This window comes from Geotrypetes seraphini, chromosome 1, assembly GCF_902459505.1.
Source record: "Geotrypetes seraphini chromosome 1, aGeoSer1.1, whole genome shotgun sequence".
Lineage (NCBI taxonomy): Eukaryota > Metazoa > Chordata > Amphibia > Gymnophiona > Dermophiidae > Geotrypetes > Geotrypetes seraphini.
Genome location: NC_047084.1, coordinates 268,952,673 through 268,969,989, shown reverse-complemented (window position 1 = coordinate 268,969,989; position 17,317 = coordinate 268,952,673). Strand labels below are relative to the sequence as shown.

The 17,317-nt window shown below is 48.3% G+C and overlaps 1 protein-coding gene across 3 annotated transcripts in view; it reads left to right on the top strand.

Annotated features, from left to right (window-relative positions):
* Positions 1-17,317, top strand: part of TACC3 (transforming acidic coiled-coil containing protein 3) — a 195,617-nt gene that overhangs the window by 129,283 nt on the left and 49,017 nt on the right. For all 3 annotated transcript variants that reach the window (XM_033951090.1, XM_033951080.1, XM_033951099.1), the window contains exons 11-13: positions 1,631-1,771; positions 3,821-3,897; positions 17,190-17,233. In XM_033951090.1, coding sequence (XP_033806981.1) covers positions 1,631-1,771; positions 3,821-3,897; positions 17,190-17,233 — 262 coding nt within the window. The remainder of the gene's footprint in view (positions 1-1,630; positions 1,772-3,820; positions 3,898-17,189; positions 17,234-17,317) is intronic.

Below are 17,317 nucleotides of genomic sequence, written 5' to 3'. Positions count from 1 at the left end.
AATTCTGCCAACTTCAAAACATGATTGACAGCATTTTGCAAGCAACTTGTGAGTTCAGATGCATAACCTTAGTGTTCAGGATCATTAGATGCATTGAAAAGAAGAAAGATCATTGAGGAAAGAACCTACCTTATATACTCGAATATAAACCGGGATTCCCTGTTTATATTCGGGTCATCCCCCAGTGACCACCCGAAACCCTCCCGGACTTCCTGCAGGCCTGCCTTAGGTCAGGACTGGAGGGATCCCTCCATCTTCTGCCCCGGCCCACACTAGCAATTTCCGCCTTCCCTCCCTCGCGTACCTCTGTGTTCTCTGATGGTCCAGCATGTATCCCACGCTGAAATCCTCAAGAAGATTGTCAAGGTAAGCAGCTAGCGGCGCACCCAGGCTGGCACGCAGCAGCGAGCTTTTTGTGATGCCGGCCCTGCACCGATCCTTGATAGAACTGCGAAACCCACGAGAACTTGTGGCAGGAGACGGGAGGGATCCCTCTTGTCCCAACCTACCACTAGGTGGTTTGCGTTAAGGGGAATGGTTAGTCTGTTGGCTGGGTTAGAGGGCAGAGGGGAGTACGGGACAATTGAGCCATTGTGATAAGGTTGGCTCTTTTTAGGGTGCTGAGGGTACAGGGAAGGAAGGTGGGATAGTGTTCAGAGCCTGGCAGGAAAGGGGGCTTGCTTCACAGCCTGGTAGGGAATAGGACTGAGAGAAGGGGGCTGAATGCAGAACTTTGCTGTGGAGGGTGTGATGGAAGGGACACTGGGTGCAGATCCTGGCAGGACATGGCACTTGAATATTAAGCCTCCGACTTATATTCGAGTCAACCACTTCTCCTTTTGGGGGGAAACAGGGTTCTCGACTTATATTCAAGTATATACAGTAATCTTTTGTCTCTAAATCAGTGTTTTATGAATTGGATCGGGAAAAAAGCTCGAGGTCATCCTGTAATTGCAGAAGTACTTGGAGAATATCCAGTAGCCACGGGGGTAAGAAAGTTAATCCTAGCTTTTTAGAGGGCTTAATCCACAGGAGGATGTTCCTGATAGTTTTCATCTATGCAGAGAATATACAGTAATCTTTTGGTTAGGTTAATGAAATGGTATACATAACTACTTATTCCACCTTCCATGGTAAATCTGCCACTGAGATGCAATCCATTTAATCCAGGAAGCAGCCCTTCTCAGAGATTATTCTATTTTCAGAGAAGCTACTTCCAATACCCAAGACCAGTAGTTCTTAACTATGTCATCAGGTTGCATTCAGCCAATCCAGTTTTGAGTATATGCACAAAATATCCATAAGAAATTTGCAAGTAGTGCCTTCATTGTATAGGTGAACCTACTGGAGTCAGACTTTGTTAACCAGTATTTATACTATTCATCTGATTTAGGGCTCCCTTTACAAAGGTGTGCTAACGTTTTTAGCACATGCGCTACCTGAAAAACTACCGCTTGCTCAAGAGATGGCGGTAGCGGCTAGCGCGAGAGGAAATTTAGTGTGCGCTATTCCGCGCGTTAAGGTCCTAACGCACCTTTGTAAAAGGAGCCCTTAGTCACAAATACTATGAAAAGTAAATGATATCAATTTTTATATCTGGAATGATCTAAACAAAAAGTATTTCTCTTAGGAGCCATCTGCCTTAATTGCCGATATCTCGCCCAAATTATTTACTCCTGCCCTTCCTTTTCTTACCGTTGATGCTATTGTTGAAGTCCTGCAATACAGCCAGAAGGACATGGATGCAGCTATAGATGCAGTTCAGCTTAAGGTAATATAAGCTAATCAACATTGTATCAATAGAGGCATTTATATAATAAAATGTTAAGCACTCATGCGCACTCTTACTGCGTGTTTCCCTGATCCCTGATTTGTCGGGCTGTGGCGGCAAGAGTGCGCATTCGCTACACCAGGACTCCAGGACGCCTTCGGTTCCACGGTGGCAGGGATGGCGGAAACATTAGAGAGGCGGCTGTCGGTTTCAGGCGTGCGCGGCGGTGCATAGCGGCAGCTGCCAGGAGGAGGGCTTCGAGGCAAGGTGGCTGTCTGCGTCGGGCGCGTGTGGCGGCTGTCGGCGCCTGCAAGCCACGGCGGCTTGAGGTGGCTGTTGTCGGAGGGCAGACGCGAGAGGAGGTAAGGGGTGCTGCTGGACAGGGGAAGAGATGCTGATGATAATGGGGGCAGAAAAAGGAAGGGAGGCGTACTGCTGGACAGGGAGAGCAGGGATGGACAGGGGAAGAGGTGCTGATGGATGGGGTAGGGGCAGATAAAGGAAGGGAGGTGTACTGCTGGACAGGGGGAGCAGGAAAGAGGTGCTGATGGACAGGGGGGGAAGAAAAAAGAAGGGAGGCCTACTACTGGACAGGGGGAGCAGGAAAGAAGTGCTGCTGGAAATGGGAAGAGGTGCTGATGGACGGGGGGGAAATGGAAGTGAGGCCTACTGCTGGACAGGGGCAGCAGGAAAGAGGTGATGATGGACAGGGGGTAGATAAAACAAAGAGAGAAGGGCTGCTGCTGGATAAGGGGAGCAGTGAAGTGGTGGTGGCGGACACAGGGAAGGTAAAAGGAAGGGAGAATGGACAGGGGGAGCAGGCAAGGGGTAGTGGTGGACAGCCAAGGAAAAAGAAAGAAAGACAAATACAGAAAGCGGCTAAGGAGAGAGAGAGAGAAAGAAAAAGACAGGCACACACACATATATTCTAGCACCCGTTAATGTAATGGACTATAAGACTAGTTTCATTATAATATCATAGAGTTGAACATCTTAGATAATGGATGCCCAAAGGTCGATCGCGGAGCTCATCCCAGGCTCCGTCATAGACTCGCGTTGCCTTCGCGTTCTCCCTGCTTCCCGACGCCATAAAGAGGACACAAACGCCGGGCTGACCAGCCTTCCCCACCCAATGTCAATTCTGACATTGGAGAAGTTCCAGGCCAGCAATCGCTGCCTGGCAGTCCCAGAACTTCCTCTCCGACGTTAGAATTGACGTCGGGTGGGGAAGGCTAGTCGGCTTGGCGCTTCTGCGTCCTCTTTAAGGCGTTGAAGCAGGGAGAGATCAGAATTCGATGGCGGTGGCTTGGGGAAGGGCAGGGAGACATAAAGAAAAGGGGCAGGGAGAGAGATAGAAAGGGGGCATGGAGAGAGAATGAAAAGGGCATGGAGACAAAGGGGAGGGGGCAGGGAGAGAGGAAGAAAACGTTGGCAGAGGAAATGAGGTCTGGAGGAAAGGAAGCACACAGGAGGCTGAAAGAACGGAAGAAATATTGGATGCACAGTCAGAAGAATAAAGTGCAACCAGAGACTGATGAAATTACCAAACAAAGGTAGGAAAAATGATTTTATTTTCAATTTAGTGATCAAAATGTGTCCGTTTTGAGAATTTATATCTGCTGTGTATATTTTGCACTATGACCCCTTTTACTAAACCGCAATAGCATTTTTTTAATGCAGGGAGCCTATGAGCATCGAGAGCAGCGCAGGGCATTCAGCGCAGCTCCCTGCGCTAAAAACCGCTATCGTGGTTTAGTGAGGGAGTATATTTGTCTATTTTTGTATACTTGTTACTGAGGTGACATTGCATAAAGTCATCTGCCTTGACCTCTTTGAAAAAAACCCGGAATATAAATGGTGATTAACATTTTCTCTGTGTACAGTGTGCTTTGTGTTTTTTTTTAAATTTTATTGTTGGTAGATCATTTTGAATTGGTCATTTTAAAAGTAGCTCACAAGCCCAAAAAGTTTGGGCACCCCTGTCTTAGATCATAGTTTGGTCTTCTGAATCCTTTAAAACAGTTAAAACATTGATCACTTCCTTTTCAGGTTCAGGAAAAAGAAATAGATGTTTTACAATGGAAAAATAAGCATGAAAAACTTCTTATGCAATATGCAGAAATGGGGTATGTGTTTTTTACCAGGTGATGACATGTCTTGTATGGTTGGATCTTTGTAGTTTTGCAAAGACAAAAGGGGATATTTTGAAGCATTTACTAGTTGATATTAAATAAAGTGTGGTTGCTTTAAGTTGCTTGCTAAGTGGTATCTATTAAAAATTCAACATGTCCATTAATGGACCTGATATCGACCTTGTTTGTATCAGAGTGTTGTCCTTCATCAGAGGTCAAACATCTGATTGTACATGTACAATAAAACCTTGTAATTCATATACTATATATACTTGAATATAAACAGATTTTGGGGCCAACTATATGGCCCAAAAATGGGAGTCTGTTTATATTTGAGTTTAGGCTTGCTTGTGTAACCAGTTTTTAAAAAAATTAAAACTTAAACATAATTGGGGTTCGGGCTATGGGGGCTCCTCTGCATGAGAAAAAAATGGCAGGAGTGATGCCCACTCCCGCACCAGGGTGTCCCCCCCTTCCAAATCATCCCCCTACCCGCCCTCTTCTCCCCAAAAAAGGCAGGAGGGATGCCCACTTCCTCCTGTCACAAGATACTCCCCAAACCTTCCCCGCCCCCGGTACATTTTTTTTCCAAAGATGGAAAGAGGAGAGAAGCATGGTTCCTCCATCTTCAAGGCTCACTGATTCAAAATTGGCAGGCCTTCCCTCCTCGGTGCATCATGTGATTGTCTCAGCTGCCTAAGGCCCCTCCCCTTTCCTTAGCAACAGCAGCAGATGAATCCAGAGACCAATGGGATAGCCCACATCTATCAGCAGGCGGAGATAGAGAAACTGATTAACAGGTGGTCCTATTGGCTGGCATTCCTCCTGTATCATCAGTATTCTCTATCTCCCAGCAGGTGACGGTCGCTATTCAACTAGCTCCTGGATTCTGGCTGTGACTGGAAGATTCATTTCTCCTGTTGAGGTTTCTCTTCAGTGAGACAGGGGTGTCCGGCTGAACGGTGCCAGCTTTGGGGGTTACACCTGGGCCCCCCCAGGTCCCTGCCTCGCCCTCCCTTCAGTGATAGAGGGTATACCTAGGTCTCTCTTTTTCTTCTTTCCCTTACAAAAAAAAAAGAGAAAGAGACCAAATGACTTTATATGAGTTTACCCTTCCTGTGGGGCTCGACCGGTGTCTGCTGTCGTCTGCCAGCAATGTCAACCAGATTGTGAGTATTTCTTTTGTGAATTTCAACTGTGGTTTATATTTTCTAGTGGCGTTGGAGCTGTGAGTTTTGTTTTTGCAGTTGTCTTGGAACTGCGGGGTTTGTTGTTGGTGTCCTTAGTTCTGCGGGTTATGTTTTGGTAAATTCTGTGGAAACTGCGGTCGCATGGTTCCCCACCTTGATAATTTATTTCTGAATCACTGCACTTTGGACAGTTCACTCGTGCTGACTATGGAGATTAAATTTTGAGTTTTTCGTGTATATGCATTTATTTCGCCTGGTGGGCTCCAGCTATGTATTTTGGGCGCAATTGTCCGAGCCGGTCCCTTCCCGTGCGCAGGAGACGCATGCTTGTTCTCATGCATGGGCGGGAGAGCCCTAACATTTCTGGCCTGTTCCCTAAAGCTGCCGTTTACTTGGCGTGGGCCGCGGCGGTATTCCGGTTGAACAGATGGCCTTGTTTGCGGAGCCTGTGCCTTTCAGCGAGCAGGAAGCTCGCGCTAATGCTCAGACGCTGGCGGGGGCCCGCTGCGTCCTCTGTGTCTGTTTTGGCAGCTGACTTCTCTCGGCACTCACCGTGGTCTCCCTGTTTTTTGAACTTGATGCAGCTGCGGGTTGCTGTTGCTGCGACAGTTTGATTCCCTGTGCGAGTTTTTCTACAGAGGCAGTTATTGAGGAGCCTTCCGGATGTGCCTAAGGTTGCTGGAGTGGGAGACCCTTTCCATGCTTGGCTTCTCAGTTGCAGCTTGTTCCTGCACTGAGTCGGTGACAGGCAAATTGCCGCTGAGGGAGGTCAGCGGCAGGGGGATTCCCGGATCTTGGTTCAGTCCTATCCTATTATCTCCCGGGGTTGCTGTATGGTAAGGATTCTACTTGGTGTCTGTTTTCCTCTTCTTGGTGCCTTGGGGCCCTGCGGCTGGTATCTGGTAGCGCTATAGCAATTTTCCTGGTACTGGAGTGCTAGGTTGACCTGCACTGTGCTGATGGCGCGGGGTAACTTGGTGGCACCTTGCATTTTCCAGTGTGCAGGGCTCGGTTTTATTTGTTTCTGGAGCGACGCCAGGTACTGTATTTTCCAGGTTGCCATACAGACTTATGTGGCACCTTATTCTCCTACCATCGGATACGTAGCCCCTTAATTTTCCCTGTTCACTTAGTTCTTCAAGCGTTCCCGTCTTCTTGACGACATGTACTAGGCTGCTCTTGGAGGCGGAAGCCCAGGCTATATGTCCATTTGAATTCTCCTTGAAGTTTCTATTTCGTGAGGGAAGTCTTCTCTTTCAGACATCCAGATACGTGGACTTTGCCAAGGGGCACGGTATTCTGTTTGTGCTTTTCCTTTGGGTGTTTTCCCTTTCGGAGCAATTGGTTTTGGGAGACGCTTAAGTGGATTTGTTTTCGCTCCCAGCTGTCCCGACCCTTCTTTTCAGTATTCCAGGCTGTATAGTCCAGGTTGGCCGGGTTCTTCTTCTTTTTATCATCTTTCTTAAGCTGCAAACCTGGGGTTTTCTCCAGGTGGTTCTTTTCTTTCGTCCAGAGCTTACCATTCTCGTCCAACCCATTCCCCGACCTCTCGGGTGTCGTTCGATAGGGGTCTGCTCACTCCTTCAATGTTCTCGCAGAGGGGGGGGGAGATGTGAAAATGTCTGGTCAACTTGGCATCCTCTTCTCCCTTTGCTGGTTCTTTCTGCACCTCCCTGTCTATTGGGCAGACAAAGGTGATGTGAGTTCAGGGTCCCCTTCAAGGCTTCCTGGTGCTCGAGGCAGTAATTCTGGTTCCCCCGGTCCAAAGAAGCATGGACATGATACAGTTTTCTTGTTGGGGTCGATTAGTGGGAGTTCTTTACAACGCTCGGTCTCACAGGAATATTCTCTCATATCCCCATATGGCCATCGCATCACCGGTATTTACACCGGACTCCAAATTGGTGCTTTGTTTGCTTGCCTCTCTTGGAGCAATGCTTTCGGTTTTGCCCCATGCCATTTCGCCTACCCAGGGCTTCACGGGTCTTTTTAGAAAATGAGGGCAGTGGTTTTGGCACTATTGGGCACTTTGCCTACTTTCTTCTTGACTGGCTGCTTGATGCGGACATCGTCCAGTCGGGCCATTTGACTGCCCCGAAAGGGGTGGTTTCCTTTCCTTGGTTCTTTGGACATGACTCTTCGAATTTGCACAGTGCTCTTTTCTTTTGTACTACTTATAGGTATATCGGGAAGCTGTTTTTATTCCTATAGGAGAGAACTGTGTTTCTTCCCAGAGACTAGGGCGATGGGTCACAGTCTCAGGTTTGCATTCTTCTTCGTCCCCATGACCAAGAGTATGGGATTCGGTACAGGTTCTAGGTTCCATGTTGCTGACTCCACTGGGAACTTCAGCTTGCTTCCCCATTCTAACTCTACAGCAGTCCCTTTTGTTCTGGTGGTTCCTGGTATCTCAGGGCTCCTGTTTCTTGTTAGGCTCCTCCAGCATTGCTCAGTATGATTTGGTGACTCAGCGTGATTTCTCTTTTCAAAAGCGTGCCTCGGTCTTTGCTGGACTGGCTCCTGGTCACCAAACATCCCGGGCTGGCGGGATGGGGGGGGGCTCAGTGCCTCCCGTCCTCAGGTCCACGAGTCTGGTCTTAAGAGACGACTCAGTACTTATTCATTCTTCTGCTCTGGAGCGTGGTCTGGCTGCCGTTTCTGGAGCTTCAGACCTTTTTTCCGGTAGGACCCTGAAGGTCTTTTCAGTCAGGGTTATGATGGTGGTATTTCTCTACAGCCTGGGCAGTAGGTGACGTACTCAATTGGTGGGTACCATCATGGTCCTACTTCACTGGGTGGACCCTCATCTTCCTCTTAAGTTGGCAGATCATTTTCCGGGTCAGGAAAAGGGTTTGGTTAGACTTTCTCTCCGCGAAATCTGAACATGGCCCATTTATTGTATGTGACGGTGTGCATCGCTGTGTATGCTCTTGACAGTGTTATGGTTAGTAATAGTGAAATATTCTGCATCCTGGATATTGTAAATTTGGGCTCAGGCATTCCGGCTCTTTGTATAATGGTAAGTTATCCTGGAACTAGACCTCCTGGCCTCATCTTGAAATTTTAAGCTTCCTAGCTTCTTTGGCGGACACAGAGAGTGGGAGTCAGAGGGGGTAACAGCATAGCTTCTTCTTGCCTCTGATTTCTCTTTTTTCAGTGTTTTCCCCTTGATGATGACTTGGATTGGCCATCTTACACTCGCTTTCAGGACGCAGTATTTGTAGAATCTCTGGATTGGCTGCGCCATCCTTGCTATGTGGATCTGATGAGTCTTTCGATAGCCGGACTGTGGGGTTTCCTGGTATCTCCGGATTGCTCACCTAGAGTCCGATCAACATGTATATTCGTACTTCTTTGATATTACGACCTAGCTGTTGAAAAGTCTTGCCTGACGTGTAAGGGGTATGCGATACAGGTTGTTTCTTCTCTTCTCCAGGGCGATACAGGTGTCTTCGACCTCTTGCCCCCCCCGACACGATCGGGGCAAGAGGGAGCTCAAGCCCTCTTGCCCCCCCGACTCCCCGACACGATCGGGGCAAGAGGGAGCTCAAGCCCTCTTGCCCCCCCGACTCCCCGACACGATCGGGGCAAGAGGGAGCTCAAGCCCTCTTGCTCCCCCGACTCCCCGACACGATCGGGGCAAAAGGGAGCTCAAGCCCTCTTGCCCCCCCGACTCCCCGACACGATCGGGGCAAAAGGGAGCCCAAGCCCTCTTGCCCCGCCGATTCCCCAACTCCCCGACAATATCGGGCCAGGAGGGAGCCCAAGTCCTCCTGGCCACGGCGACCCCCTAACCCCACCCTGCACTACATTACGGGCAGGAGGGATCCCAGGCCCTCCTGCCCTCGACGCAAACCCCCCCTCCCCCCAACGACCGCCCCCCCCAAGAACCTCCGACCGCCCCCCCAGCCGACCCGCGACCCCCCTGGCCGACCCCCACGACACCCCCAACCCCCTTCCCCGTACCTTTCTGTAGTTGGCCGGACAGACGGGAGCCAAACCCGCCTGTCCGGCAGGCAGCCATCGACGGAATGAGGCCGGATTGGCCCATCCGTCCCAAAGCTCCGCCTACTGGTGGGGCCTAAGGCGCCTGGGCCAATCAGAATAGGCCCGGGAGCCTTAGGTCCCTCCTGGGGGCGGGGCCTGAGGCACATGGGCCCAACCCGACCATGTGCCTCAGGCCCTGCCCCTAGGAGGGACCTAAGGCTCCCGGGCCTATTCTGATTGGCCCAGGCGCCTTAGGCCCCACCAGTAGGCGGAGCTTTGGGACGGATGGGCCAATCCGGCCTCATTCCGTCGATGGCTGCCTGCCGGACAGGCGGGTTTGGCTCCCGTCTGTCCGGCCAACTACAGAAAGGTACGGGGAAGGGGATTGGGGGTGTCGTGGGGGTCGGCCAGGGGGGTCGCGGGTCGGCTGGGGGGGGCGGTCGGGGGTTCCTGGGGGGGGGGCGGGCGTTGGGGGGGGGGGGGGTTTGCGTCGAGGGCAGGAGGGCCTGGGATCCCTCCTGCCCGTAATGTAGTGCAGGGTGGGGTTAGGGGGTCGCCGTGGCCAGGAGGACTTGGGCTCCCTCCTGGCCCGATATTGTCGGGGAGTTGGGGAATCGGCGGGGCAAGAGGGCTTGGGCTCCCTTTTGCCCCGATCGTGTCGGGGAGTCGGCGGGGCAAGAGGGCTTGGGCTCCCTTTTGCCCCGATCGTGTCGGGGAGTCGGGGGGGCAAGAGGGCTTGAGCTCCCTTTTGCCCCGATCGTGTCGGGGAGTCGGGGGGGCAAGAGGGCTTGAGCTCCCTTTTGCCCCGATCGTGTCGGGGAGTCGGGGGGGCAAGAGGGCTTGAGCTCCCTCTTGCCCCGATCGTGTCGGGGAGTCGGGGGGGGGCAAGAGGGCTTGAGCTCCCTCTTGCCCCGATCGTGTCGGGGAGTCGGGGGGGCAAGAGGGCTTGAGCTCCCTCTTGCCCCGATCGTGTCGGGGGTGCCAGGGACCACACGGAGTCACCCACCGTACCACCCGATTCGGGTAAGCGCAGGTATCGGTGGGTGGCTTATTTGCGGGGGGGGGGTGCCTTATTTTACATTTTTTTCTAAAAAGGGGGGGCTGTCTTATTTGATGGCCCTGCCTTATCATCGGGGAAACACGGTAGAAAAAAAAAAAAAATGAACAGTTAAGTCCCAGTTTTTGCCGCTGAGACTCTGCCCTCTCACTGTAAAATTAGACTCTACTTAGTCTGTCTTTAAATTTAAAAAATGTGTGTTGTTTTAAAAAACAATTATGTTTTTAGATGTATCTAAATAAAAATAATAACCAAAAATTTATCTTTTTTTATGTCATCTTAGCATATTTTATGCTACAGAACGAATTATTTTTTTTAACATGTATTGTTATGGGAAAACGCGTTTCACACAACGAACGTTTCACATAACAAACTTGCTCCTGGAACGGATTAAGTTCGTTGTGTGAGGCACCACTGTACTTCTTCACTGTTTACTGAAGGCTTCATTTCATCCTTGTCTTTTGAAAAGCATTGCAAAAAAAAAAAAAAAACTGTGCCGTTAGACACGTGGTTTCTTGTGGCCATGGCTTCAGCTCGGCAGTTTTCTGAGTTGCAGGCCTTATTTGGTGGGGATCCCTATTTCTGATTTACAAAATCAGGGGTGTCAGTTCGGACGGTACCGCGATTTCGGTGTCATCCTTTCTTTTATGACACTCTCACTTTTCCTTCCTTCTTCCTGGGAGGAGAAATGGGGAGACGTGCTTTTATTCACTGCATTTTTTTGAAAGTGCGTAGCGTTCTCCGCGAACTAGGTTTCTAACGACTTTTAGTTGTTTAGATCACCTTTTTGTATTCTTCACGGGTCGCCTCAAACATATGGTGGCATCCAAAGCCTCCATTGCTCGATGGGTCCAGGAGGACATTCTTTACACTTGCTTTATGGCAGGGAAGCGGTTGGCAAAGGAACTTCATGACCATTCCGCCAGAACGATGGCTACTTCTTGGACTCGGTCAAGTTCAAGTTCAAATTTATTTGATAAATCGCCTATTAAAAACATTCTAAGCGATGAACAATATTAAAACAAAATATAGGGAAACAAACAAATTTTAAAACAATTTTAAGACAATATGTTAGACAACAAATGTTATTAAGAGACAAGTAAAAAGTCAAAGTGCTAGAGAGTTTCTTTTTACATGTGGCTTAGTGACAAACATGATATAAAAGGGAAAAGTTACAATATTTTAAAGCGAGAAAAAACATAAAAAGGATAAAAACATAGGGAGGGGGGAAGTAATCTTAAAAAGACAAGCACATTAGTTTAGTCGTTTAGTTATTAAAAGCGTCGTTAAATAAAAATGTTTTTAAAAGTTTTTTAAAAGAGATAAGGTCTTTTTCTTGTCTAATATAAAGTGGTAAAGCATTCCAGGTTTGAGGAGCTAAAACAGAGAACATTTCATTTCTCCTTGTTCCCACAATTTTTAGGGATGGGACCGATAGTAAACCTTGAGATGATGATCGAAGAGATCGAGATGAATGATACGGAGTGATCATTCTAGATAAAAATTGCGGTTCGTTAAATAATAGTATTTTAAATACCAGAAATGCTATTTTAAAGGTAATTCGATGATTGATGGGCAACCAATGAGACTTAATTAATAATGGTGTTACGTGGTCATATTTTTGTGCTTTGTGAATAAGTTTTACTGCTGTATTTTGTATTATTTGAAGTCTCTTCTTTTCTTTTTGCGGTATATTAAATAATAGAGAGTTACAGTAATCTAATCTAGAAATGATCATAGAATGAATAAGTATATTGATGGATTTGGGTTCTAAGAAAGCTGAGATAGATCGAATCAGTCGGAGTTTATAAAAACATGACTTAACAATGTGACTGATGTGATCATGAAAAGAAAGGTTAGTGTCAATAATTACACCTAGAATTTTCAGCTTAGGTACTGATTCAATAGGTGTGTTATCAATTACAAATGAAGAAGTTGAAAGAATATCTTTTCTCCAAGTGAAGAACATAGATTGAGTTTTCTGTATGTTTAATGACAATTTATTAAGACTAAGCCAGTTTTTTATTGTGTCCAGTTTGGTATTGATTGATTTAATTTCTTCATCATTTTCGGGGTCAAATGAGTGAAGAAGTTGAATATCATCAGCGTAGGAAAATGAGGTAAAGCCCAAAGATTGACAGATAGTAAGCAGAGGAGAAAGAAAGGTATTTTCCTTGGAGGAGTTTTGTCTCGTGGCTACTTAGTCTTCCGAGAGTGCTTTCTCTCAGCATTACTGGTTGGATGTGGGGGCGCATGCGATAGATGCGTTTAGTGCTTCGGTTGTTGCGGAGGCGGCGTTTGCTTCCCACCCAGATTGAGAATTGCTTTGCTACATCCCATTGGTCTCTGGATTCATCTGCTGCTGTTGCTAAGGAAGGAAAAATTATGTTCTTGCCTGTTAATTTTCTTTCCTTTAGATGCAGCAGATGAATCCAGAGCCCCACCTTTTCTGGATATTGTCTGTCGGTTTTCTTTTGCAACTTTCGAAGTTTGTTATTGTTGATGGTTGTATTCTGTCTTATTGCCCTTTGAGATTTATTATGGGAAAGAAGTTTTTTACATTCTATGCCTATGGATGGTTACGGATGCTTGGGCAAGGAGCTATACTGATGATAGAGGAGGAGTGCCAGCCAATAGGACCACCTGTTAATCAGTTTCTCTGTCTCCGCCTGCTGGTAGATGTGGGCTATCCCATTGGTCTCTGGATTCATCTGGTGCGTCTAAAGGAAAGAAAATTAACAGGTAAGAACATAATTTTTCCTTAGCGTTTGAGCCAATTGAGGCCTTGGGCCCCTCCCCCTGCAGCACATGATGTTACTGAAGAGGGAAGTCCTGCCATTTTGGATCTGTGGGCCTTGAAATGGAGGGACTATGCTTCCCGCGTGTTTCCATCTTAGAAAAAAGGTATGGGGATGTTCAAGGGAACATCTGGAGGCAGAGGGAGTTGGCATACTCCTGCCTTTTTTGGGGGAGGGGATGTTTAGAGGATGGGAAGGGAGCGTCCAGAAGTGGGCCTCCCTCCTGCTGATTTGCTGCCAAGGGAAGAGTTAGTTGGCATGGCAAGAGGGAGTGGCCATCACTTCTGCTATTTTTTCTCGTGCAGGGTGGTGGGGTTGCCATAGCAGGAAAGAGTGGGCATCCCTCCTGTTTTTGCTGTCACTGGGGGGGGGGGGGGATTGTCGGTTCCTGCTGCCATTTTGTGTGTGTGTGTGTGGGGTTAATAGTACAGATATTGTGCATGCAACATGCACAGGATCTGGGCCCATAAAAAAAAAGAGGCTTAATAGTTAAGTGATTGGTCTTGACCTGTCGCTTTTTTTGGATTGCTAAAAACGATGCACTTTTTTGTGCATCGTGAAATAATTTTAGAGCATCAATCGCTCTACTAGTTTATGGAATTTCAATGTTAATGAGCTTATATGCATGGTCAGATCAGAGAATGAGCGATCGTGCAGAAAACCAGGCAGTGAGCTGTTTTGTGCATCACGTCGGTAAACAGGTTTAGCGACAATTGCTGGCTTTAGTGCATATGAGCCTGAGTTTTTGTGTTGGGGTTTTTTTTTTTTGTTCTTTTTATTAATCTTTATTTTTCAAATCAGTAAAAAGTGCAGAACACTATACATACATTAACCATTGCAGTAAGCACTTATTTTCAATCAATAAATTTACATAAAGAATAACCTCCTCCTATTATTACTTATATAGATATATATATGAACAAGGAGTACAACAAAGAAATAACCCTCCCCACCCCACCTCCCACCTTACCCTGGATGTGTGTAGATGAGCCTGAGTTTCTAATAAACCCTTCTTTTTTAGCACTCTCCAGACCAGTAGAGGTTAATCTTTACGAATGGGTATATATCCAATCATGACAAGCAGGTGGAGACTGAAAACAAAACTGTGAGATAGTACATAAGGCATCCCTTTCTCTATTCTCATCAGTCTACTTCAATCTCCAGCAGGTGTTGAGTGATCTATACCCATCTCCCTTGGTAGGGCTGTTGGAATTTGTTTAGGGGGTTTCTAGTCCCTGTTTGTAGACGGACAGAGCTTGGGCGGGCCGTGTTTGGGGGTCCGTCCGACCTCGGGGGTGTCAAACCCGGTGGGTCTCGAGCGGGGTCCCTCCCCCCACTTCCTCCACCTCCCCACATTTTTTTAGAGGAGCCTCAGCAGTAGGTCTTGCCCTCTAAATTAAGCGAGGCATATGGCTTCGAAAGCCTTTGGAGTCTGTTCTGTGTTAAAAAAAAAAAATCCTAAGGTAGTGCTGGTGTAAAGGATTGTTTCCCTTTAAGAAAACTGTATTTTTGCACTAACCGGCACTTTTTTCTTCTAGCTAGGTCGCGTATGGAGCAATTGTGCCCTTCTCCGGGCAGTGTGACACATTATCCCAGGACAAGCAGGCAGGTATTCTCACTAGTGGGTGACGTCATCCAACGGAGCCCCGATGCGGACATCTCACAAGCATACTTGCTTGTAGAAACTTTTAGAAGTTTCGAGTTGCCCACACCACGCATGCGCGAGTGCCTTCCTGCCCAATGCACTGGGCGCATCTCCTCAGTTCTTACTCTTCCGTGGAGCTAAGTCCGTCTTCGACTCTTTGCGCGAAGTCCTTTCACTTGTGCCTTCTGTGTCCGCGGTTTTGAGTTTTCTTTGCTCATTATCGTTGGTTCACGCTGCGTTTTCTTGTTTTTCAAAAAAAAAAAAAAAAAAAATTTATTTCGATCATTCGACCGGGCAGGCCGTGTGGCCACGGACCCGCGGCTTCGATCTTGCGGCGGAGCTTTTTCTACCTATGTCCCGGCCTGTCACCGGTTTTAAAAAGTGTGTCAAGTGCCAGCGCGCGATTTCGTTGATGGACCCTCATCGGCGCTGTCTTCAGTGTCTCGGGCCTCAACATCTCCCGAAATCGTGCTGGCCTTGCTCCACACTTACAGCACATGCTTTTAAGCGTCCCTGCATTTTGTGGGAGTTGCTGTTCAGTATGGAGGCATCCCCGGAGCTGCCCTCATCGCAGAGCGCCACGCCTTTGACTTCCGCTTCGGCCTCGAGTCTGCTCAAGCCTGCCTCGTTCGTGCCGGCTTCGACTCCGACGCCTGCTGCGGTGCCTTCCGCTGTCTCCTCAGGTCAGGTAACGCAGCCTCCCATTCCTCCAGTGGTGCTCAAGGTGCCCAAGGCTTCTAAGCCCAAGCCCCCTGGCGGCCAAGTTAGCGATGTCCGTGCTGGAGGTCCCATTGCGGATTCAGATCCCTCTTTGCCGGCTTCGTTCCATGCCATGATGGAGAAGCGATTTGTCTAGCTCTTTACTAAGATTGGGCCGACGCTTCTCTCCCAAATCCAGCCTGGGCACGTGGAAGCCTCCCGCGAGGTGGAATCACCTCCGGTGCCTCCTCGACGCACACTCTTGCTGCTGGGAGCAGAATCTCGGCGAGTGTCTGGTCTGGCTTCAGGGCATGCCTCGCAAGGAGCAGAGTCTTTGCCCATGCCACCTTTGGAACCGATACACTCGATGCATGGCGCTGAATCCTCCGCCTTGCCTGGAGCAGAACCTTCCTCCTCGATGCCGAGCCTCGAGCCTTGGGGAGTGCCTCGAAGGGCTTCGCCTCAGCCTCCGCTGCTTCGATCTACTCAATGACTGCCTCGTCTGGGCTTCGCTCGCCTCGACGCTCGAGGCCTGCTTCTAGACACAGTTTGGGTCGTCGCTCGAGACATTCATCGAGGCATTCTTCGAGGCATGCCTCGCCTCGTTGTAAGCAGCCCTTTAGGGAGTTTTCACCGGATTACTCGCCTCCTCCTCCTATGCCGGAACTCGAGGACATCGTGGGATCGTTCTCTCCCTGCCGGTCCTCGGCCTCAGCAGATCAGACCACCTCGACTTCTTCGAGCCCGTCTCGAGGCCCGGCCCTGCCTGACCAGTTATCTTTCTCATTCTTTTTGCGGCAGATGGCGGTGGATCTGGATATCACCCTGGATTCAGGTTCCAAGTTTTCTAAGGAGTATTTGGAGACGATGCATCTTCCCCTACCTCTCCATAAGCTTCTGGACCAGACTTTTATGAGATGTTTCGAGACTCCTTACTCCATCCCCGCTGTCCCCGGGAATGGATGCCAGGTACCGCACGGTGCACCATAAGGACTTCGATGGGGCACAGCTCTCTCACCAGTCCCTCTTGATTGAGTCCTCCTTGAAGCGGTCTCATTCCTCCCTGGTCTATGGCTCGAGGCTCGGCATCGAGGAGGAAGGTTCTGCTCCAGGCAAGGTGGAGGATTCAGCACCATGCATCGAGTGTATCGGTTCCAAAGGAGGCATGGGCAAAGACTCTGCTCCTGAGCCGAGAGACCCAGACACTGAGCCCCCCAACCGAGGAGACTGGTATCCGTGAGAAGCTTTGATATGTCCCATTCATAAAGATTAACCTCTACTGGTCTGGAGAGTGCTAAAGAAGGATAAATTAGGCTCTTACCTGCTAATTTACTTTCTTTTAGCTTCTCCAGACCAGTAGAGATCCCCACCCTGTCTGTTGTTGTGTTGTTAGGTCTGTTGCGCGGGCAGTTTTGTTTTTTGCTGCGGGTTCTAGTATTTTTCTAGGGCCGGGGAGTATTAAAGATTAGCGGCTGTGGCTCGGCTAGCTTAGCTGGCGAGCTGTGGGGACATTTTCCTTCTGGTATCTCTGCTGTGCATTTTCCAACAGCATTTTGGGTACGTTAGTTGTTCCTCCTGTTTGGAGTATTGTTTATTTTTGTTTTCAGTTCTTGGTTCTGCTTGGCTATTCGGCAGACTGATGAGAATAGAGAAGGGGATGTCTTATGTACTATCTCACAGTTTTGTTTTCAGTCTCCACCTGCTGGTCATTAGATATATATACCCATTCGTAAAGATTAACCTCTACTGGTCTGGAGAAGCTAAAAGAAAGTAAATTAGGTAAGAACCTAATTTCTCGTTGGTGTAATAACACAGCCGCATTCTTATACTCAGGTCATCTCTGCTCCATTTCTTTTCCTATATTTTTGTGTGTATACTAGAAAGCTAACAAATTTTTATTATTTTTGAAGGAAAATTGTTGCGGAATATGAATGTACAATAACACAAATGATAGGTAAGTAACCTACAAAAAATATATATTTGCATTCCATAGATATAAATGTGTCTTTGTGGTATTATAGGAATTTGTATTTATTTA